Source organism: Emydura macquarii, unplaced genomic scaffold, assembly GCF_026122565.2.
Source record: "Emydura macquarii macquarii isolate MOO-44397 ecotype Brisbane River unplaced genomic scaffold, CSIRO-AGI_Emac_v2 contig_1876, whole genome shotgun sequence".
Taxonomy (NCBI): domain Eukaryota; kingdom Metazoa; phylum Chordata; order Testudines; family Chelidae; genus Emydura; species Emydura macquarii.
In genome coordinates, this window is record NW_027132013.1 from 22,038,160 (window position 1) to 22,061,556 (window position 23,397).

The 23,397-nt window shown below is 40.9% G+C and overlaps 1 protein-coding gene across 3 annotated transcripts in view; it reads left to right on the forward strand.

The window, feature by feature from the left end:
• The window catches only part of VPS39 (VPS39 subunit of HOPS complex), a 38,489-nt gene that overhangs the window by 9,361 nt on the left and 5,731 nt on the right, over positions 1–23,397 (forward strand). For 2 of the 3 annotated variants that reach the window (XM_067557925.1, XM_067557927.1), the window contains 15 exons: positions 1,893–1,991; positions 2,857–2,949; positions 4,081–4,264; positions 4,901–5,021; positions 7,564–7,684; positions 8,107–8,236; positions 9,240–9,382; positions 11,624–11,767; positions 12,426–12,567; positions 12,956–13,042; positions 18,673–18,746; positions 19,488–19,586; positions 19,897–20,014; positions 21,475–21,603; positions 22,224–22,326. In XM_067557925.1, the coding sequence (XP_067414026.1) occupies positions 1,893–1,991; positions 2,857–2,949; positions 4,081–4,264; positions 4,901–5,021; positions 7,564–7,684; positions 8,107–8,236; positions 9,240–9,382; positions 11,624–11,767; positions 12,426–12,567; positions 12,956–13,042; positions 18,673–18,746; positions 19,488–19,586; positions 19,897–20,014; positions 21,475–21,603; positions 22,224–22,326 (1,787 nt within the window). The remainder of the gene's footprint in view (positions 1–1,892; positions 1,992–2,856; positions 2,950–4,080; positions 4,265–4,900; positions 5,022–7,563; positions 7,685–8,106; positions 8,237–9,239; positions 9,383–11,623; positions 11,768–12,425; positions 12,568–12,955; positions 13,043–18,672; positions 18,747–19,487; positions 19,587–19,896; positions 20,015–21,474; positions 21,604–22,223; positions 22,327–23,397) is intronic. The other variant, XM_067557926.1, reaches the window with a different exon arrangement.

Below are 23,397 nucleotides of genomic sequence, written 5' to 3' on the forward strand. Positions count from 1 at the left end.
CCTTTTTGGTAAATAGTTTAATGGTTTACGCACGCCGCCGCCGCCGAATGGGCCCTCCCTCCCACCCCTGCGAAGCTTTGCCGGTGAAGAAGGGGAAGGGTTTCGGCGGCAGGTATTGTTTCCGCCGCGAAACCCCGCCGCCCGTCTCTCCCTGCCGCCGGGAAGCCGCGCCGGAAATCTCTCCCGCCGCCACTTGACCCGACTGTACCCGACCCGAGTACCACTCTGGGAAAAAAAAAGGGAGAGACGGGTGGTGGGGTTTCGCGGCGGCGGCGGGAGAGATTTCCGGCGCGGCTTCCTGGCGGCAGGGAGAGACGGGCGGCGGGGTTTCACGGCGGAAACAATACCCGCCGCCGAAACCCTTCCGCCCGTTCCCCTTCTTCACCGGCAAAGCTTCGCAGGGGTGGGAGGGAGGGCCCATTCGGCGGTGGCGCGCGTACCACCCGGCCCTGGGGTAAGTACCACTGTATAAGACGCACCCAGTTTTTAGACCCCAAACTTTTCGAAAAAAGGTGCAACTTATACATGGGGAAATACAGTATTTAGTCTGGGCTTCTAGTGTTAACATACATCTAATGCTAAATCTTATGAAACACATGATAATCCAAGTGTTAAAGTGTCTGGTTTATAATTGGGTTTACTTTTTGCATATGGATGTCTGACCTATTGTGTACTTACAAGTTCCTCTTGTCAGAAACCGTTCTGAAAGACTAGGATACAAACACAGGCCATAAGATCATCTTTGTTCATTAGTATGATCATGTCCCCCTTTCTTTGAATCTCTTGTTCCCCACTTCTTCATCACATAAGTGTCAAGCTTCTTGTCCTTTCAATGTTCTGCCGATTCCGCCTGCTTATCTGTACTTACCTCTTTCCATGTTGTCACAATCCTTTGCACTTCACCAATAATATTAGTTTCCACTTGCTGTCTGCGTCTCCCACACTGCTTGTGGAACCCCTTTTGGAGCTGATATATAAGGCACTGCCTTATTCATATTCATATCCCTACCATGACTGTCAAGAAACTAATTAACTAATGATGATTAAATAATAATTAAATAATGATTAAATAATCACCACTGACCACTTAGAGTAGGAGAAAAGGGTATCAACAACTTCTGTCTTGTTGATTAAAGGATCTTGGGAAAGATAGTGCCTTTTATTGTTTGTACAGCACCTAGCACGTTCTGGAGGCTACAGGAAAAATAGTGGGAGTAGATGGCAGTGGAAAGTGGTAGCTTTCACCTCTTCAAATCTAGCTCAGATAGTAGTGACCTGCATTGTTGCCATCTTAAAGGCTGGCTGATGGACTGCATGAAAGGGGTTGGTGAGTCTTGTCTACTGGGAAATGGAACAGATGTTTTCATTGCATAAACTACCACCATAATGGACCGTCTGCGAAAGTTCATCTATGCCTGTTCATTCAATTTGTGGCCTATCTTTTTCTGTATAGAGGTTGTCTCACCAAAATAAGATTGAAGTACAGTGGCAAGTGTGGGGAAGTTTGTACTGCTGCTACCCAATTCATTTCTGTTCTGTAGATATAGAACTTCAGTCTCCAAGTAGCTTTCATTAGCACCAGGATTCTTAATAAAATATCTCTTGTGGCCTATGTTTATCTTGCATTAATTATTTTAGAATACGTCCTGAAGAATCTTTCATCTGCCCCATGCACATCTGAAATCAAGTTCAGCATCTTGGTTGACATCCACATTGGGTTTTGCCCCGGGAGAAAATAGTCTATGATGACCCTTTGGGAGCATGAAAGTATGATCAGCTGTAATTTAGCACTTCCATTGACCAGTTGTGCTATAGGTTTAGGATTAACGCACTATATTATTTTCCTTATTTTCTTTCTATGCTGATGCGTGTGAGGCGCTCTGTTTTCACAGCACTCTGATACAGGAGAGGAGGTGCTGAGGATGTGTGTGGCAGTGCGGAAGAAGCTACAGCTGTATTTCTGGAAGGACAGAGAGTTCTATGAGCTACAGGTGAGTTAAACTGTATTTCTGGAAAGACAGAGAGTTCCATGAGCTACAAGTGAGTTAGTGGTGTGGGAACCACTAGACTGTATGAGCGCCCTTGCCAGAATATAAAATTGTTTTTAATATCCCTGTTTAATCTGCAGTATAATAAAGAATTAATGCTAGCTTCTGCTTCCAGAGTGCACCTGATAATGCTGATGCTGCATGGTTTAACAAAGAAGCAGCAATTGAAAGTGAGATGCTAATACCATTGAAATAGTGGATTGGGTGCGAGATAGGCACTAAAATCACCAGGAGCCAAAAGACTGACTCCTCTCTTGAAGACTATGGGTAGTGGTAGAAATGTGCAACTTGCATTCAGTTCTAATTGTCGTCTGCAGTCTAGCTCTTTTGGTCCAGTTTGAGGTCCAATTAAATAACTGTTCAGAAAGGTCACAATGTCTAGTTACAGAATGTTCTGCTGCTGTGCAGAAAACTGGAGTTGTGTAATTCTAGCTGAATGCTATCATTCCCTGGCCAGGAAGGGTTGTGAGTGATTCTAAAGTAGACAGCATTTCTTAAATTGATGTAGCCCTGTCCTTTCCTGCAGCAAATATGGTGTTAGTGAGAATTATTCAGTGAGCATACAAATATTTTGCAGTAAAACCTAATGTCTGAAGACCCTACTAGCTACAGAACTGCAGTTGTAAAAGAAACCTTTCCTACTGCATAAAAGTGAAGAAAGAGTTATGTGAACATTATTACTTCACTGCCTCACCCTGTAATCAAATACAAAACAAAGCTTCCAGACCACAGGTTAAAAGGAGCCCAGGGGAAGGCATAGTTATCTCCTGAAGCAGCCAATGTGCCTTATTTTCCTTTCATCCTTCAGGGGGACTTCAGCGTGCCAGATGTGCCCAAGTCTATGGCATGGTGTGAAAATTCTATCTGTGTGGGTTTCAAGAGAGACTATTATCTGATAAGGGTAAGAACAAGTCTTGGAACTGAGTATGTAAGGGGATGTTAATCATTTTAGGGACAGTGCATAGACTGTTCCCAGGGAGGGAGGATTCAGAGTGTGAGATCCACACTTTTATGATAAACGGTGTCTCATTTTTTTGACATGCTGTCTTTTACTTTACACCACCTTCCTCAAAAGCATGCATAGGCAATTTAAAGGGACAACTTTCTGAATGTACTTGCTGTTGTTGCAAGTAGTGCCTAAGATTAGTATAACTGAATGAAATTAAAGAAACATTTTTTCAGCGGGGCAGCACTTTAACTGAGTTCCACTGTTTCCCTTTTGTTTGGTATATTTACACATCAACATAAGAAGGGAAAAATATTTTAAATATAAACTATTCAACAGGTTTTTTTAAAATGAGGTTATTCAAGACCAGGGTAACTTCACCAGAATTATTTTAGCTAAAGTCACCTTTAGCAGAAATTGAACACTTTCAATTTGAAAATAGCCCTTTTAAATATCTAAACTTATCACTGTTAATTGTTTCAGTTTTCATTGCAGAGCTGAAATGAAATATAGTGCCTTCTAGTCATTGGTTAATTTGACAGAAACATTAACAATAGTCAATTATTACCGTTACTGTTGTTTTCCATCCTTATAATTTTATGCTGATATTATAGGAAAATGGAATACATACCTATGATGCTGTCACTTGAATAGGGCCCATTGACGAGTGAGATGGGAGTTCAAGGAAAATTCATGGTCTGCCACACACTTTTACTGACATTAATATTATCATGCTATACAGACAGTACGCGTTGGTGGTTAAATAACAAGATCATCCAGTTACAGTAGTCTATCAGCAATAGGAACAGGCTTCCTCAAATTAAGAGAGTAACACTAATTTGTTTTTACATTGAAATGCTAATAAGCAATATTTTGGTTCATACAAAAGATGACACAAATAGCCTTCAAAATTACTTTTATTTGTTAGTGAATATTCTGAGACTTTTATATCTTTTTTTCCAAAAAAATGTGCCATAAAGTCTATGGCTTTTCATCAAGTAGTCTTCTACAGTTTTGAGATGACGATTCCACAGTGAATGCTGAATGACTTGTCTTCCCCCCTCCTCCCCCCCTTTCCTCTCTCAGGTGGATGGAAAAGGGTCTATCAAAGAACTGTTCCCCACAGGAAAGCAGCTTGAGCCACTGGTGGCTCCCTTAGCAGATGGAAAAGTTGCTGTTGGTCAAGATGATCTAACGGTAGTACTTAACGAAGAAGGGATCTGTACTCAGAAATGTGCCTTGAATTGGACAGATATCCCTATAGCTATGGGTGAGAACTAGAAGTAGTTTCTTTCCTTGCTGTAACCCAACCAGGATTCGTTAGCCTTTTGTTCCTTATGAATGGAGCAGAATTAAGTTTACTAGCTTAATATATGAAGCTTTGGTTGTCACACTGCTTTTATTACGATTGTCTGAGCACTAGATATAATGCCCTAGTCCAATATAATGCCAGTCCAATTAGAGCAAAGGGGCATGAGTTATATTTCTATCTCTACTTCCTTGCTCTCAGCTTTTGCACCTCAATTTCTTTATCAGTATGGTGGGGATAACCCTACCTTTGTAAAGTGATTTGAGATCTACAGATAAAAGGCAAGATAAGTGCCAATTGTTTTTGTAATTTAAAATCTGATTTTGGCTTTTATGAGCAGTTGAGTACTGCAGAATTTGTATGTGATACGAGAGAGAGAGAGAGAAGTGGCAAGGAAAATCAAAAAGAAAGAAAATGATAGTAATCAATGAATTGCTGTTAATTTCTAGCATTAAGATCTTTGATGGATTTGGGGATGGGTGAGAAGTGCATAAAATACTGAAAATTTCTGGAGAGAAGTTATGCTGTGAAGCATGACCCTTTCAGGGTACACTGCAGAAATCAGTCTGATGCATGCTTGTTCCATCTCCCAAACAGAACATCAGCCTCCATACATAATTGCGGTGCTACCAAGGTATGTGGAGATTCGCACGTTTGAACCTCGGCTTCTGGTGCAGAGCATTGAGCTGCAAAGACCACGCTTCATCACCTCCGGAGGGTACAAGAGCTCTTTTTTTCTCATCTCTCCCAACACCTGGTCTCTTTCCTCTGACAGCTTCTTTGTATTGTGCCCTTCTGTATTATGTGGAATATAACTCTGGGAAATGAAGACCATGAGTCCCACCATCACATTGTCTCTTCTCTGACCTGTGGAGTCATAAGTTGTCAACAGCTGTGGCCAAAACCCCAATATTCTACCCCTCCTGCCTCTATACCATGCTGTGCTGATCTTAGAATTAATGGATAAGGGACATTGTTCTCTTGTGTGCTACTGCTTTCTTAGAACTAAATTCCTCTGTACTTCTCACAGCCACCTTCACTCTGCAGTGAAGTGCGGTGTCTGGTATAGACAAAATACTGGCATCCTCATTGCTTAGTTATGTAACCTGTTTTGATATACCCCAAATCACCTGGTTAAATTATAACTGCCCCCCCCTTTTTTTTTGGTAGAAGGCAGCTAGAAGCACTGATAAGTTTGCACAAAATTTATTCTGGGAATTAAAAAAAGTTTAACATTAACAATGTGTCAACGATTGTGGGGTGGGGGACTCAGAAGGCTCATGTTTTGAGCACAAAACTAGGAGGTAGAAAATCCTTAATTCTGTTCTGGCTTCCTCTGACCTTGGCTTAAACTTAAACACTTTTTCTCAGTTTCCCCATCTGTAAAGTAAAAGGTAATACTTGCCTACCTCCTGTGCATGTTGAGGATTAATTGGGTGTTTAAGTCTCTCTCAAGATGAAAAGTAAATATTATTCAAGCAGCATCATTTGACCTTGGTGGTAGTAAATATGTATAAACTGATCCCTCATGGCTTTCCGAGGGCATGGTGGTAGTTCCCTTGCTGGCTAGTAGAATCTTTGATTTCTGTTTTAGGCTTGATTATTGGGGTGGCTGCGATAGTGCCCTGATGACAAGCTACATGTGGAGATAGAATACTGTGACCCTTCCAAAGGATTGTGAGGCACTTCACTGCTGCCTGCCCTTAGCATGAAGTAGTCCTGTCTGTCTGTCCTGTGATCAGCTCCCTGAAACTACCACCAGCTTCTGAGAGCACAAACACTATCTTACAGGCCTCTGCAGACCTCAGTCTCTCTGTACAGATAGCAACAGGCACACAACAACCTCCACATTCTTGGAGCTTTCCCTTCAGTGGCCAGCTTCTGATCCACTGAACACTCAAAATCACCAGGCCTGCTATTCCCAAAAGAACAGTACACACCAGCTTCTAAGATTCAACTGAAGACCAGCAAATTGCTTACCACTACTATACTTAAATTTATTCTTGTTTTGATTATAAATAAATCTATGATCGAGGACTAGAGATTTAAGTAATGAGTAAGAATATTGGAAACAAATGGTTACATATAAAAAAATATTATAACATGCTTTCTAGAGACTAATCTTAACTAACAAATTATTCTCTTGTCCAAACAAGTTTCTTACTCCAAGTTCTCTTTCAAAGAAGTCTGAAGCAAAAGCATTGTCCTTTCACTTCCTCGGTGAAGGGTGCCTGGGTATCCCTTTGTACTCCCAAATATACTCAAGCAAAACTTTGATATGCCCCTCAAGATTCTCTTCCCTTGCTGTTAGTTCTTTTCCAAATTTCTTTCTTCCAATCCTTCGTTAGTATTCAGTTCAGACTAGTGATAGGGGATCCATTGTAAGGAGACAATACTCAATTTACATGTAAACAGATAGGTAGATAGACATCTCCTTTCTAACAACTTTTTCCCCCCACCTTTGCTGGTGACTAATACCTTGATATAGCTTTAAGAACAATTTTTAGTATATAAACATAACTCCTTACATAGTAGCTGTACATGCATTTCACAATGATTTTGAAAAAGAGTGAGACACTGGCTTTCATTTGAGACATCCTATGACATTATTTGATGAACCAGAATATACATGTCAGAATCAGGAGATTCCTGTAACCTCTCTGCATCCCTTTGTCAGTAGGCATTAAGAGGCTTTTGGGCCACAAATACCTACTTTCAATATTCCTCTTATGTATTGTGTAACATTGAATGGCTCCAAAAAAGAGTTCTTATGCTTTTGTTAGATGAAAGGATTCTGGCTATGCCTTAAAGTGCAAGTGGAAGTTAGTCTGAGGGTATGTCCTGTGCTGGAACTAAACTCATGGCTGCCCTTTGCCAGCTGACTTGGGCACAGGGGGGATTGGGCTGAGGGGCTGTTTAATTGCCATGTAGATGTTTGGGCTTGGACTGGAGCCCTGGTGCCAACCTGAGCTTGAATGTCTATGTCTCAGTGAAACAGCCCCTTAGCCCAAGCCCCTTAGCCTGACTCAGCTGGCATGGGTCAGCTGCAGGAATTCATAGTGGATGTACAGGATCTCTTTCAGTTTGCCCTCACTGCTATGTTGAGTGGGGAAAAGAGAACTTGAGTAACCTTAACACTTTAGCATATCTGGTTAAGCCATACATCTGTTAACCGAGATGGACTGTTCTTGCAAGATACGAGATAGAGTTCCTGCCTCACCTGTGTATTTTGGTAACTGACCTTTCTCTTCCAATTGTAGCACGAGTATTGTGTATGTGGCCAGCAATCATTTTGTTTGGCGTCTCCTTCCAGTCTCCATAGCAACCCAGATCCAGCAGCTCCTTCAAGACAAGCAGTTTGAATTGGCTCTGCAGTTGGCGGTAAATTGTCTTCCTTGGTGGCTTGGGTGGAATGCACTATTTGTATTGCTGGGTATAGAGGCATGAGCCAGTCTCTTTAGTCTGTTTGGTAACTGCTGCCACTAAGCACTGTTGCAAGCCCTGAGCTCTTAAGTGCCATGATGTCTGCGTCACACAAACTCTAGTTCCTCTTGACTAACCCTTTAGCTATTTAACAACTCCCTAGCTCTGGGCTCTACTCTGCTCTCCAGTGCTGCCCATCTTTGATAAGCTGTCTGTTTTTTAGAAGCTTAGGGGTTTTAGGTCACCTGTTCAATCCTGGGTTTTTCCATTCTCTTCAATGAATTTCAAGCGCAACAGTGTCCATACTTTCTCATTGTCCTTTCTCTTTGTATTTAAGCACAAGAATTCTTCCCATTATTCCTGGGTTTGTATTTGTGTAGGAAATGAAAGATGATTCAGATAGTGAAAAGCAACAACAGATTCATCACATTAAGAATCTCTATGCCTTCAACCTCTTCTGCCAGAAGCGCTTTGATGAGTCCATGCAGGTTTTTGCCAAGCTTGGTACAGGTAACTTGGTGTAGCTTGGGGTGGAGGAACGTGGGTGAGGGGAGACTACAGTAAAACTCACCAGAAATTGGTGCTGGGCTTGATTTAGTTTGAGAACAAGTAGTGTGCAGCACAAGGATTAGTTTGTTGGTTAGACTCTAAACCCTCACTACTCCACAAAAAGTGTTGCACCTTGGAATAGAAATGTAAGAGGCACCTGTAGGCTTGCCAGTTTCTTCACTCTTTGGTATGAGCACCAGCCACTGCTAAAAATCAGTGAGCCCCATTACCCTTTTTTCTGCTTGACAGATGTTTCGTGGAATGGAATAAGAATGAAGTGAGTGAATGTCGAAAGTTCCCAAAATAGTCACTTTTTGGTTTAAGATGTGACTTTCTGTGAGTCTTAAGCACCTAAGTCACTTTTGGGATTTAGGAGCTTTACGAAACTTTACTCCTGGGACCAGAGGAACAGATCAGGAGCCAGCAGGGTCCTAAATTCTAATCTAAGTAATGAACTTTGGAGTTCGTAAAGTGAATGAAACTGATACTCATTAGTAATGGGCACTGCTGGTCAGGTCTGTCTTTGTAATCTGTTTGGAAGCTCATTGGATTTATTACAATGGTTTCTTGTTCTTAGAAGCCTTTTGCTGCCATCAGTATTAATTCACTGTCCTGCCATTGATCATTATTAGCATTGGGACTCTGCACTAAACTTTAGTAACAGAATGAATATTACAGGTCAGGGCGAGGCATGAACTTATGAGTTCTATTCCCAGCTCTGACTATCTCCCTCTTGCCTCACTTAACTTCTGCTTCCATTTCCTCATGTGTGAAATGGGAATACTTGATAACCTATCTAAAAGTGTAGAGACAATTATTTGTAAAGCACCATGAAGATATAACTACTAAGTGTTGTGGGCTTGTCTATGACCAGTTTCACTAATCACCAAGAAGCTGTATAAGACTGGTATTTTGAAAAACAAGATGTTATGAAAATTACAAATACTGGTTGTTTTTTGCTTAGATCCCACTCATGTGATGGGTCTGTATCCTGACCTGCTGCCCACTGATTACAGGAAACAGTTGCAGTATCCCAACCCTCTGCCGGTGCTCTCTGGGGTTGAACTGGAAAAAGCACATTTAGCACTCATAGACTACCTAACTCAGGTAAATGCTGTTAATATCTACTTCTAGGGAATTTGGCTTCTGGTGCCAAACCCTGACCTGGTGACTGCAATAAGGGGCATTGTGTATCAGGGAGATAGGTCAGAAGAATACAGTATTGGATTTGGAGCATTCCCCAAACGTATCTGGTAGCTATGCTTTTCCTCCTACTGGCTCCCGCTAACTACTGTACTGTTCTCTCACCACCCTTGAAGCCTTCTGCATAATGGACTGAATGGGTAGCTTGGGTGTCTACTTATATTTTTGCTGAATCATAATTAAACTTCTATATTGATTTAAAGAAATTGGAAAGCAGTTTAATGCCTCTAGTTTTCTTTAAAAAAAAAAAAAAAAGTCTCAATTCATGCTAGCTGTTTTGAGGGTTTCCTTCACTTTTTTCTTAACCTTACAACATCCAAATGTGAAACTGGACCTTTTCTCAATTTCTTAATACATATGAACATTTATGTATCTTTTTATTACAGCCAACAAGTAAGAATTTAAAAAAAAACCAAAAAAAAACCCAACACATTTAATCTTTCTGGGGATCCAAAAATAAATGGTTCAGTGTGTGTCTGAAAAATGTTGTTGAATATTTGTATAACATAGGACTAAAGCAATAGATGAGAGAGCTATTAAGTCAGCCCTCTGACCAAGAGTCAAATTAATGCTGCAAAGTCATCTGTTTTCTTGAGCACTTGGAAAGAGGTTGGGATGAGAGTTCATTGATGAGTTTAGTTGCAATATAATGAAGTTATCCAGAATGGATGCAAGTGTTGGGAGGGCGATTCTTAATTAGGTAGACTCTGAGCTTAGCTCTTGGGATGGGTACTACCTGTGAGGCAACTCAGTGGAATATGCGGCTGCATCTACTTGAAGAAGAAACGGTTACTTACTGTAACAAGTTCTTTGAGATGTTATGCAGACATGCATTCTGTGATCCATCCTCCATCCCCTCTGCATTGGACTCTAGTCTCTGGATGTTTGGCGTGAAAGAACTGAGGGGGATTGGGGTAGTGCTACCTCATATAGCCGGGGGTGGGGGTGTGCCTATGGCCATGAAGTGCGAGCGCTGCCTTTCTTCGGGTACTACTAGGCAAAATTCTCGAGCGTGTGCATCCAACGCACTGAACGTGAAGTGGAATAGATGTCTGCATCACATCTCAAAGAACCACAGTTGCAGTAAGTAACTGTTATGATTTTATAGATAGTCAGCATGCATTTTAGCAGCTCAGTGTAATCGTAGATTCTGCATTATAATTGGATAAGGACCCAGACCACAAAATTGGTGTTCCTAGTATCTAGTGTAAAATTTGAACATACTGTAAACAACTTGAGTTAATAGCTAAAAACTAAAAATAGCTAACTACACAGTGACTTATAGGGCCAAGCAATTTTGCTAAAAATAGCATACAAGAACTTTAGCTAATGTAGAATCAGTGAAGCTATACCAGCTGAGAATTTGGCTGGTTTCTATAAGGTAGTTATAATTCTGACAAACTTTGATACAGTCTACTTTTCTAGTTTTAAATGATTAAAAGTAGTAACTAAATATTACTTTTTCTATTTATGGATTTATTCTTGATTGTTTGAGACATGCTGGCCTATTTAATTAAAGACAGATAGTGAGACACCACTAAAAGAATTTGGAAATTCGAGCTTTTTCTTTAACAAATTCCAAGTCTTAAATTTTAATAAAACTTGATTAATGTAGATTAACAGTGGCTTTGTCAGATTAATTGGGAGTGTAAAATGAGTATACACTGGGGACTACTCCTGCCATGGTGTGATACCATGGAAGGTAAAATTAGTAGAGCCTGTTGAGTTAGTAGTTACCTGGCATAAACTGTGAAGAAATGAAGGCAGGCTATTTCCAAGACGTGATCATCAGTTTTGTGTTGCTCTTCCTTTTTGTCCAGAGAACAAATTTATTGATCCACAGATTACACTGCAGATGACACTTATTTGCTTAGGCTTTTTCTGGGCAAAAGGGTTGGCAGAGTGAGTGGAAGTGGATGGTGACCGAAAATTGTTTGGGGGAGCACGTTAGCTCTGGACACTAGTTCCAGTTTTATGTATTTTAGTAATTAAATCTTTTAAATGCACCCAGAGTTATGGATCGGCACATCCTGAACTTATGGAGGGATAGTTGATGGGTGTGTGTAATGGATTATAATTAAGAGGGTTTAAATTGGCCTGTGTTTTCCTTTGGAACGGTGTTAAATCTCGGTCTGTGTTCTGCAGAAAAGAAGTCAGCTGGTAAAGAAGTTAAATGACTCAGACCACCAGTCCAGCACTTCACCCCTCATGGAAGGAACACCCACCATCAAATCCAAAAAGAAGCTGCTCCAGATCATTGACACCACCTTGCTCAAGTGTTACCTTCATGTGAGTTCCTTGCCTACCCCAGTGAGCCTATAAAAAGTAAACTCCATCAGGAGTTTGGGGTGGGGAAAATTGGAAGATAGGATAAGGAATAGTTTCCTTTCAGGTTTTGATGTGAACCTCTCTCACTTCATGGACCAAAATGCATTGTGGAACTTAATTTCATCTTATCTTACTTTGTTAGCAGCAGATAGCTTCACAGAGCTTGGCAAGCTTATCTGTTTACTTCTAAGGATTTGCAAGGCTGCCTTTCCTTAAAAGAGGAATGTTCTCTTTTGAAGTACAGAGAAATACATATATATTTGTAAGCATACTTGTCTCTCATTGTTGTGCTTAACTAGATGGAGAGAGTTGTCTGAAACGGTTACTCTTTAGGTTTCTCAACAGCTGGCCTCCACCATAGTGAGGGGAGAAGTGCTGCTGTCTGGGCCACTGGCTACCTGCTCTCTCATTGAACAACAAAGTTAAATTGCATATAAAATGGACAGAGTAGAGGACTCCCTTTTAAATGTTAAAATCCCACTTCTTATGCCATAATGGATATTTTCTCTTTTCTGGGTTTTCTCCCTCTCTGTGTTCTTGATTATAGTGTTGGTTACTGAGCCTGTGTGTGTACAGTTCATGAATCTGAAACCTCTGAATGCCCTTCCCTTGCTTGCAGACAAATGTAGCGCTGGTAGCACCATTGCTACGTCTGGAGAACAATCATTGCCACATAGAAGAGAGTGAGCATGTACTGAAGAAGGCACACAAGTACAGTGAGCTGATAATACTGTATGAGAAGAAAGGGCTACATGAGAAAGGTAAGTAAGGAGGGAAGAGGGGGGTGAATAGAATGTACACTTCTGCTGTATGTCTTAACTCATCTTGCTGACAGGAGTCTGTTTAACCATTCTTAAACTAACAGTATTTCAGAATGGCCTACCCCTTGTAGCAGTCTCTTGATGAAATCATTATTTGACTTAAGTATTTTCCCTGTTATTTGCCTAGGATAAGTTGTTACCAAGAACTTGTTGCAAAAAGTTGACATGTAAAATTCCTTTTCCTGTTCTGCTGCAGTGGTTAAGCAAATGGGGAGCACATTTTATTGTTCTGCTCACCCAGGAACACGAGTTCTCAATGAATTCAGGAAGCTGCTTTCTAAATTTAAGGATAATCTCTATGGAATTGACTTCTTTCTTCTACTAAAAGCTCTGCAGGTGCTAGTGGATCAGTCAAAGAAAGCCAACTCGCCTTTGAAGGGCCATGAAAGGACAGTGCAGTATCTACAGCATTTGGGTGAGTGCAGACCGGGGGTAGGTGGGAATCTCTCTTTTAAGGGGATGTCTCTAACTCTCATTACTTTGACTTGGCATGCCACTTTACTCTTTTTTTGTGTGAATTTTCATAAATTGCAGAAACGCCAGCTATCCCTAATTTTCTGTAATCCTCCCAATTTGTGTGTATATATAATTACAAAATTACTAATTCTGCCTTAAATCTACAAATTGTGGAAGCATTCATTTTTTGTATGCGTAACATAAAAAGTGCGTGTGCATGTGCGCACATCATTCACTCACCAGCACTTGGGTCAGACGAACACTACAAATAGTGCTGTGGCTACAGGAAGCATTTTGCTCCACTGCCCCTGTGGCGTACTGAGGGTCTGATAGGAGGCGAGCCCTTGCAATTTTGAATGGGTTGAGGCACTAGTGGATTATGGTAATGCGCACTAGGTACCTAAATGCATAAGTGGGGGTCTATGTAGTGTAATTTGGGTGCGACACACAGCATGAGGTTTTGAGCAGTGAATCAGCTCCCCAAACCCCCTGACAATTGCAGTGGCTTGCTTTCTATCTGACCCTTACTGCATAGTCTGTGGGAGAGAAGCCAGAGGGACAGAAGTAGGCAGTGGAGGAGGAAGAATGGCAACATGACAGGAGGATCATTCTGGGAAGGAGGTCCAGGCCTGGGCTGGCCAAGGTAATTAAGGCCCGTAGCCGGTGCAGGAGGGCAGCTTTGTTAGGGCCAATCCTCCCCGTCTCCCTGTTTTGAGGGAGGGACACAACTGGATGGTGCAGCCCTTGGCCATAGATGGGGGTGGAGGGAGAGGTCCCTGTTTCTAGGATGGCACCGGGAGAAAGCGGTCTTGGCTATGCAAAGGAAAGTCCCCCATACACACACGCATGCCTCTGGGGGGGATGGTCTCCTCAGGAAAATTCTGGTGGCACGCCTGAGGATTGTGCCGGGGAGGGGCGGGAGCAGCAGACATGATTGGCTTTTACTTTTTTTTTTTTTTTTTTTTTTTGCTATGCTGCAGTGACTTGCTCCAAAGTTCGCCAGCCACCACTGTTAATCAGAATGGCTGATGTGGGTGATTAAAAATGAGTGAGGATATGGCCAGTACCATGGTCTGACCTGGTCATTGCTATTGATGTTTATTGTTACTTAATATCACTTCAATTTGTATTACTGTTGTTACTCTAATGTGCACAGAAATGCTTCTAAAATGCACCACACGCGTTTAGGCACTACCCCAGACTCCCCTCTGTATTAGGCTTCCCTAAATTTGGCACTGGTCCAGCAACTTACCTTATTCCTCCCTAACTTTTTGATAAACATCCCTAAGACTCAGAGCAAGGTTGGCATCTCTGAAAGGTCAGATCGTTATGACCATCATAGCATAGGCCAGCTGTTCTCAACCTTTTTTTTTTTCCCCCGAGTACCACTCGGGGGAAAAAAAGGGGGCGGGGACTTTCGGCGGCGGGGGGGTTTCGCGGTGAGGGGGGACTTTCGGCGGCGGCGGGTTACATGGGGGGGGAACAATGCCTTCCGCCGAACCCCGTCCGCCGTTTGCCCCTTTTCGGCGGCAGGGTTTCGCAGAGGTGGGTGGGCGGGCATTTCCAGCAGCGGATTCGGCGGCGTGGTATGGCTCGCGTACCACCCAGCCTTCTTCCAAGTACCACCGGTGGTACGCGTACCACCGGTTGAGAACCGCTGGCATAGGCCATAGGATTCCATGAAATAATTCTTGTTTAAAGTAGAGCATATCTTTTAGAACACCATCCAATCTTGATTTAAAAATTTCCAGTGATGGAGAATCCACCACAACTCTTGATAAGTTGTTCCAATAGTTAATTACTTAGGGCTTTTTTTTTAAAAAAAGCATCTTGTTTGTCTAAATTTGTGTCACTTCAGTTTCCAGTCATTGGCTCTTGTTTTTCACCTTTGTCTGCTCGAATGAAGAGCCCTCTGTTATCAAATTTTTGTTCACCATGTAGATACTTGTAGAATGTGATCAAGTCGCCCCATAACCTTCTGTTTGATAAACTAGATTAAACTCCTTTTCTTTCACTATAAGGCATGTTTTTCAATTCTTTAATTACTATTTTTGTGGCTCTTCTCTGAACCCTCTTCAATTTCTCAACATCCTTATTGAATTATAGACAGAACTGGACACACAATTCTAGTAATAGTAACACCAGTACCAAAAACAGAGGTGATATAAATCCTCTACTCCAACTTGATATTTTCCTATTTTTGAAACAAAAACTTGCATTAACCCTTTTGGTCATGGCTTTGCACTTGGGAGCTTATGTGCAGCAATTAACCACCATAATCTTCCTCCTCCTCTCCCCTCTCTTCCTGCCCCCCCAAAGTCTCTCTTGTAGTCACTCCATTCTGTAAATATGGCTGCATTCTTAGTTCATTGATATATAACTTTATATCTGGCCATATTGAAAAGCATATTGTTTACTTGAACCCAATTTACCAAGCAGTCCAGATCACTCGAACAGTCCTCTTCGTTATTTATCATTACCCTCCCTCTCCCCTTCATTTCTGGGTCATTTGCAAACTGTCATTAATAATTGTGTTCTTCCAAGTTATTGATTGAAATGTTATATACGGTAGGGCCGAGAATCGATACATGCAGGACCACATTAGAGCACCTACTCAATGATTCCCCATTTCCAATTACATTTTGAGATCTGTCAGACAGTGTTCAGTATGTGGCATGTTGATCTTATATTGTTCTAATTTCTTAATCAAAGTGTCATTTGGTACCAGTCAGATGCCTTACAGAAGTTTGTTTGATTACATCAATACTATTACCTTTGTCAACCAAACTTGCAATTTCATCCAAAAAAAAAATCAAGTTAGGTTGACAGGATCTATTTTCCATAAAACCATGTTGATTGGCATTAATGATATTATTCTCCCTTAATGCTATACTAGAGTTTCATGTTCGCCATTCCATTCTCTTGCCCAGGATTGATGTGTCTGAGATCTATATTTACCGCAGTCATCCTGTTTGCCTTTTTTTTTTTTTTTAAATATTGCCATAGCACAGTAGGCTTCTTCCAATCTCCTGGAAGTTCCCCAATGTTGCGAAACTATTGAAAATCAACATTGACAGTCCAGAAGGCTCATAGGCTAGCTCTTTTAATCTGTTTTTAACAAGTTTAACTTTAGTAGATGCTAACATCCACTTTAGCTGCTGTTGGAATGGAAAATATTTAATCATCATATATGATATGAATACTTCATTCTGGTTTTTCCCAAATACGTGACAAATATTTATTGAAAACTTGTGCTTTTTGTGCATTATTGACTTCTCTCATAGACCAATATTGTTGTTTGGATTCCTTTTGTTGTTAATATACTTGCAAAACAAAAAAACCCCAACCCGCATCTCCTTCCCGTTGTCCTTAACTCTGCTGGCCATAAATTTCTGTGTGTCCTTTTACTTCTCTTATTAATCTTCTTATAATTTCTAGCTTCTAACTTATGGTAATTTCAACTACCCCTTTGTCCCATGTTTTATTTCATTTTTTATAACTGGCTTTCAATTCCCTAGTTAAGCTAGGTTGTGTTATGAAATTTTTCATGGTTGTGGGACTCTTCTTTTGGCATCCAGTAAAATATTCTTAAACAATTCCCTATTATCATTCATATTTTTTTGGTTAAATTCTTTCTCCCAGCTGATTTGGCTTATTTTTTTTGTAGCTTTGTGAAACCGGTCCTTCTAAAGCACCATGAGTGCATATATATATTAACTGTTGGGATTTTATGTCTACCTATAACAAATGTAATCAAGTCATGATCACTTGCACCTAAGCAAGCACTAATTTTAAGTTCTGTGACTAATTCCTCTTTCTGTCAAGATGAGGTCTAATTCAGAATTTCCCTGTGTTGGGTACAATACTTGTTGAGTTAGGAAATTGTCATCTATAATATTTAGAAATTCAGAAGACATTTTAGTACTGGCAGCATGAGATCTCCAGCATGTGTCACTCAGATTGAACTCCCCTATGATAGTGCAGCTTTTTTCCTACACATTATAGGTAGGTGCTCTAGAAGTCAGTCATCCTATTCTCTAGTATGACTTGGTGGTATGTAGCAGACACCAACAAATGCCCTGTTTTTTTCTTTATCTGTTTTTACTTTGATCTATAAACATTCAAGATATTTGCTTCTAATTTGTCAGTGACTCAGAAGCAGGTAATGCCATTTTTGGCAGTGCCGTTTCCACTCCCCCTCTCCTTTTGCCCACTGCAACCTAAACAGGTTATAACCATTGATTTTAATGTTCCCATCATGAAAATCTTCCCACCAGATTTCAGTAATACTAACAAGATAGAAATTATGTTCATAAATCAGAAACACAAACTACTCTTTATTACTCAAGCTCTTAGCGTTGATGCATACGCAATTACAGAATTTCTTTTCACATCCCTTAGTGCCTTGATTAATTTTATTCTCAGCATCTTGATTTTGTTCTGAATGAATAAATGCATGTGGTCACCTTCCCTTTTTGTTAGTTTAACATCCTCCTGGCTAGCCTAGCTGGTTTGTACCCTAGAAGACATTGAGTCCCCTTCTTTGGAGATGGAGGCTATCCAAACTTCAGTCTTCTCTCCTTATAAAAGGTGAATCATTGTTCCACAAAAACTAAACTCTTTACCTTGTACCGCTTATCTAGACGGTGATTCACTTCCAGAATCTTCTGTCTTCCTTCACACTACCTAGTTATCTCTCCCACAGCTGACTTATTTTAACAGAGACAGTGTTGAGGTAAAAATCGTATTTAAAAAGTAAATGGTCATTATATATGACAAATAACATCTTTATAGTAGTCAAAAAAACCCCAAAACTTTGCTGATCAAGCTGTGTAATAGAAAGAGCAAATGACAATAGACTGTTTCACTTTCAGATTCTCTTGCCCTAATACAGTGCTGCAGTGTTCAGTTTGCAAACACGTTGAGGTGATATATAAAAATTGTTTTCAGAAAGCCCAATAAAAGTGTTTTAAAACTTTTTTTTAAAAACAAATTTTGGGACAAACTTAACCTGAAAGTATCCCTTCAAAGGACAAACCGTTCAAAATTTAGTCAGTTAAACCATTTAAAAGAAGAGCAGGTTATCCATTACCCTTGCCATGGAGTTTCCATGCCAATATTATTGGTGATGTGACATTTGATTATTTTTTATAAAAAAGTCTTTAATCTGTTGCTGTGAAACACACTTAAATAGCAAAGGGGGAAGCTGACTATGCCGGGGACTCTATGATGAAACTGAGTGTGCACAAAGTCAACTAGAAAATGAAGACACTTTTCTCTTTTCCCATTATATAAAGCTAGGTGTTGTGAGTAAAATCAGACCTTCAGGAAGTGATTAAGTTGATTGTCTCTAAGTTGTGATTGTTTAAGTCTAATGGCTGACTTGATTTCAAGTGGAAGCTAGATTCACTGAATAGCAAATTGTGGCCTTAGAACAGAATTTGCTCTTTATAATTCAAGCTGTTTTTTTCTTAAATGAAGCTTCTAGCGCCTCTGATCATGAAAATACTTCACTATGAAAAACACTGCATGTGCAGGAGCTGGTAATTCAGATAGTGGTGAGTGTTACTACATTGGTTCTTGTTCCAGGCACAGAAAACTTGCACTTGGTGTTCCTCTATTCCACCTGGGTGCTCAGAGACTTTCCTGAAGATGGATTGAAGGTAAGGGTGCTACGTGAGATGTATCTTATATCTGCTATTGATGTCATTAATATAGCAGCAGTTACTTGTCCTTGTCCTCAGAAGCCGGGGTAGAGATGGGAGTCCAGTTATTACTATTGAACTCCAGTGCAATGCCCAGTTCTTCATTTTTATTCAGTGCAGAAAATATAGAACCTTATCCAACTGGTAATGGAGGGAGGGAATGCATGCTTGTGTGTTTCCTTGTATAGCCTTCTGCTTGAAGATGAGCATGTGGGAATAATTTCACTACAACTAGAGCTTCTCATCATGCAGGTCCGTCTGCACATAGGGCTTTGCTGTAAAGAGCAATAAGGACCTAATGTAATGTTACTGTTAATGATGTATTGTGTAGTTGTACATAGTTTCATATAGTACATTTAAATACCAAATATAACTTACTATCCTGTCTTTCATTCCTTCTCTGCTGCAGCCTCTGGTGATAGAATGCAAGTTTAAGTGCCCACACTCCATTAGAAGTGGGCACTTTTTAGTAGGCAATGTATGTGATACATAGGGTAGCAATGGAGGAGGAGTGTTGCAGCTCATTCCAGATATGAGGCAGCGTCAAGTGGGTAAATCTACTGTCTCATTTTTCAGAGAGCTCCCACGCTTGATTTGAGGGCTTGTGTGTTGCATTACCTCTGACTTTTATGCCTCAGAAAAATGAGACTACACTATACATGTAAAAATCAGTCCCTGAATAGAAATTCTGTTTTGCAGATATTTACAGAAGACCTTCCTGAAGTAGAATTGCTGCCTCGAGACAAAGTGCTCAACTTCTTGATAGAAAGTTTTAAAAGCCTGGCTATCCCTTACCTGGTAAGAACTTAAATTAACAGCACTATTTTCAATATAACACATTTATTTATCAAGCCCCTCTGCTCTTGAGAGTGTTAGAATCTGAAATATTTATAAAGAATACTAACTTCAGCCTGAGGTGAAAGAAACAAAATATACATTTGTTAGGATGTGGAAGCTGAGTGGGACTCAGAAGCCATTTTTGTCATTCCTAAGTGTTATTCAGTGGAGGAAAGTGTGAAATTATTGATGATAGACTGCATTGAATCACTTTCTGAATGAAGAGGAAGCATTTTTGGTCAATTCTTGAACTGTGTGTTTATGTTCATAGGAACACATCATCCATGTTTGGGAGGAGACTGGCTCAGAATTCCACAATTGTCTGATCCAGCTGTACTGTGAGAAGGTGCAGGGATTAATGAAGGAATATCTCAGCTCTTTCCCTGCAGGTACTTCTAACCATGCTCTACCTTGCCTTGCAACAGGCAATGACATAGGAAGGGGAGGTTGCAGAGCATACTGCCAAGACATTGTCTTAGGGCTTGTCTTCACTGCAGTGCTAAATCAATCTAAGTTAAGCTAATTAAGTTGTGTAAGTAAGGTAACTTAAGTCGATGTACCTTAGATCGACTTGCGGTGGTGTCTACACAATGCTATGTTGACAGGAAATGCTCTCGCATCAACATAGCTTCCACCTCTCGTTTAGGTGGATTACAGATGTCGACGGGAGAGCACTCTCCCACTGACTGAGCACATCTTCACCAGACCCACTAAATTGCTGCTACTGCATCGATGGCAATGGTGCTGATTTTAGCTCAGTAATGAGGACAAGCCCTTAGAAGTCTTTTGAAATGTAGGGTTGGGACAAACTCCAATTGGTCATCTAGTTCATCCCCATGCTGAGGCAGGACCAAATATACTTAGACCATCTCTGGCAGGTATTTGTCTAATCTCTTCTTAAAAACCTCCAAAGACGTGGATTCCACAGCCTCTTTTGGAGGCTTGTTTCAGTACTTAGCTATTCTTATGGCTAAACATTTTTCCTAATGTTTAACCTAAATCTTCCTTACCACAGATCAAGCCCATTACTTCTTGTCCTGCCTTCAATGGACACGGAGAACAGTTACCGCCATCCTCTTTATAACAGACCTTAACATACTTGAAGACTTTTATCAGGATCTCCCTCAGTCTGCCCAGTTTTTTAATCTTTCCTCATATAAATCAGGTTTTCTAAACCTTTTTGTTATTTTTGTTGCTCTCCTCTGGACTCTCCAGTTTACCCATATCATTCTTAAAGTGTGGGACCAATTCTCTAATTTATCTAGGTCCTTTTGAATTCTAATCCTGTCCTCCAAAATGCTTTCAATCCTTCCCATCTTGGTGTCATTCACAGATTTTATAAGCACACTCTCCACTCCATTATTCATGTTATTAATGATTGAAATTAAATGATAGATTCTCTTTGTTAGTGCACATCCTAGGGAAAGGAGCACAGCATGCTTCCAATGTGAGATGAAAAGACTACAATAGTTGAAGTTATATGGATCTTATTGTTTTGTGTGTTAAAATAAATTCTAGGCTGGGGTAACACGAATTTTTTTTTCATGGTTATGTGGAGTTGACTACCCTTTCCTGAATTCTGAGGTTTGAGAAAGAGAGGCTCTCAATTTCATGACTAGTCTTATTTGCTTCATTATCAAGTGGCCAAAAAAGGAGACCATAGTCTTCCAACTGTAAGAGTTATTCATGCATTTTTTGCTGCACATGGTCCCCAATGCATGGGGCATCATAAACAAAATTTGACTTGTCTCAGAATAATTTGGTGAAAATGCTGTGTCTGCTTGTTCCCTGATGTTACTGTGTGAGAACCCCTGTGACACGCACTCTGACAGTTTCCCCCTCCCCACAGATAAAATTACAGTACCTGCTGGAGAGGAGGAAGGGGAGCTGGGGGAGTATCGGAGAAAGTTGCTCTGCTTTCTTGAGATTTCTAGCTGCTATGAACCTAGTCGGCTCATCAGTGATTTCCCCTTTGATGGTGAGTGCTCGTCATGTTCTAGCTTCCTTTAGCCTGAGACCTATTACATTTCATGTTGCACAGCAACATCTTTCTGTGCTCTCCTTCCTTTTTTTATAAAATTATGATAACTAGAAAGGGAAAAGAAAGATTAGGCCAGTAGTTGCCAACCATTGTTGCATGCGCCAGTGCTGGCTGTTCAGGCTTTGTAACTGGTACAGTGGGATTCCCCTGTGGGTCTGTGGTGGGCTAAGATGAGCTGCTGCCTGACTTCCCTTTTAAATGTATACTGTAACATGTAGATGAGCTTGGATTGCACCTGACCAACATTGGCCTTTGAAGCATCCTAAGCTCATTGCTAAGCATCCCAAGCATGTTCAATAAAAAAGGTGGTGGGGGGAACTGGCAGATATAGTTCCAGGAGCCAGTAAAGTGATACTGTTTGAAATGGTTAGACACCACTGATAGGTGATCTAGTTAATAGTCTCTGTCTTTCTGTTCATTCCTCAATTTATATTTTTCTCCTGCTTTTCACACTTGTTCCCATCTTATCCAGTTGCTTGGTCTGCTCTTGTAGTGGAGCTTGAATGTTCCCGTTTCTGTGGCAGGCATTGATTTTTCCTTTATGATGTTCCCCTCAGGCCTCCTAGAAGAGCGTGCCCTGCTGTTGGGTCGTATGGGGAAGCATGAACAAGCCCTCATTATTTATGTCCACATTCTGAAGGATACCAAAATGGCTGAAATGTGAGCCTCTTCCTTAATGTCCATTCTTTGCAAGGTTTTTTGAAATAGTTTCTCCAACCATTCCTTGTTCATGTCTCTGTGGTGGGGCGTGGTTGTTAAATGTTACATGTGCATTTAGAAGATAAGCTTTGTAACCTTTTTTGATATCTCATACCTGCCCCACTTGTTGGTTAGGGTTCACCTTTTGATCACAGCTAGCATCCCCATACTTCTTGGGGCTTGGTCTTCCCATGCTGTTCCATTTGTCAGGGCCCCAAGCAGGTGCCTGTATTTTTACGTGGGTTCCCATCAGTCTTAAATAGCAGAGCAGTCACTGACAAGCTCTTCCATTTTGTTTTTACCCTGTGCCATATAAGCCCTTCTTGTTGTCAGTCCCTTAGCTTGTGCCCTGTTACTTGTTACTTTCCTTTTGTTGAGCTATGAACAGCCGTCATTAGGCTGTAGACATATAAACCTTCTACTACAATATTCTTGCTCAATTAGAAGGAACCATGTTAACAAGGAGATTCTTTTCCATTAGCAGTTGGTGGTGGTTACACAACAACAGCATGTTTGTTTATGGTGGAGCCTAAGATTGAACTGAGAGTGAGGCCCCATTGTACTAGATCTTTACAAACACAGAATAGCCAACAGTCCCTGCTCTGAAGAGCTTACTATCTAAATAGACAAGACAGGCACAGGCTGCGGGAGAGAATATGACACAAGCAGAGTGAGCAATGTCGGAGTGGCAAATGTCATGTTAGTTCCATGTTTTTTGGTGGCAGGCAGGAGAGGGGTTGGTTTGGAGGGGCGGATAAGCCATGTGGAAAGAAAAGGGAAGACTGGGGGGGGGGGGGGGGGTAAAAGGGGCAGGTATGGAGTGAAGCTGAGGTTAAGAAATTGGGGATGTGGGAGGGCTGGAGCAAACAGACAATCAGCACAGGGCAGAGAGAGTCCAGTCAACACTGTAGAAAGGTCTCTGAATGACAGAAGATCCCTGCTTTGGGTGCTCCTGTGGGGTGGAGTTGCTTGCTATTTCCTCTAGTTTTTTCTCAGGGTCTCATGGTGAAGGAGAGGTCCCCATTCAAGTCC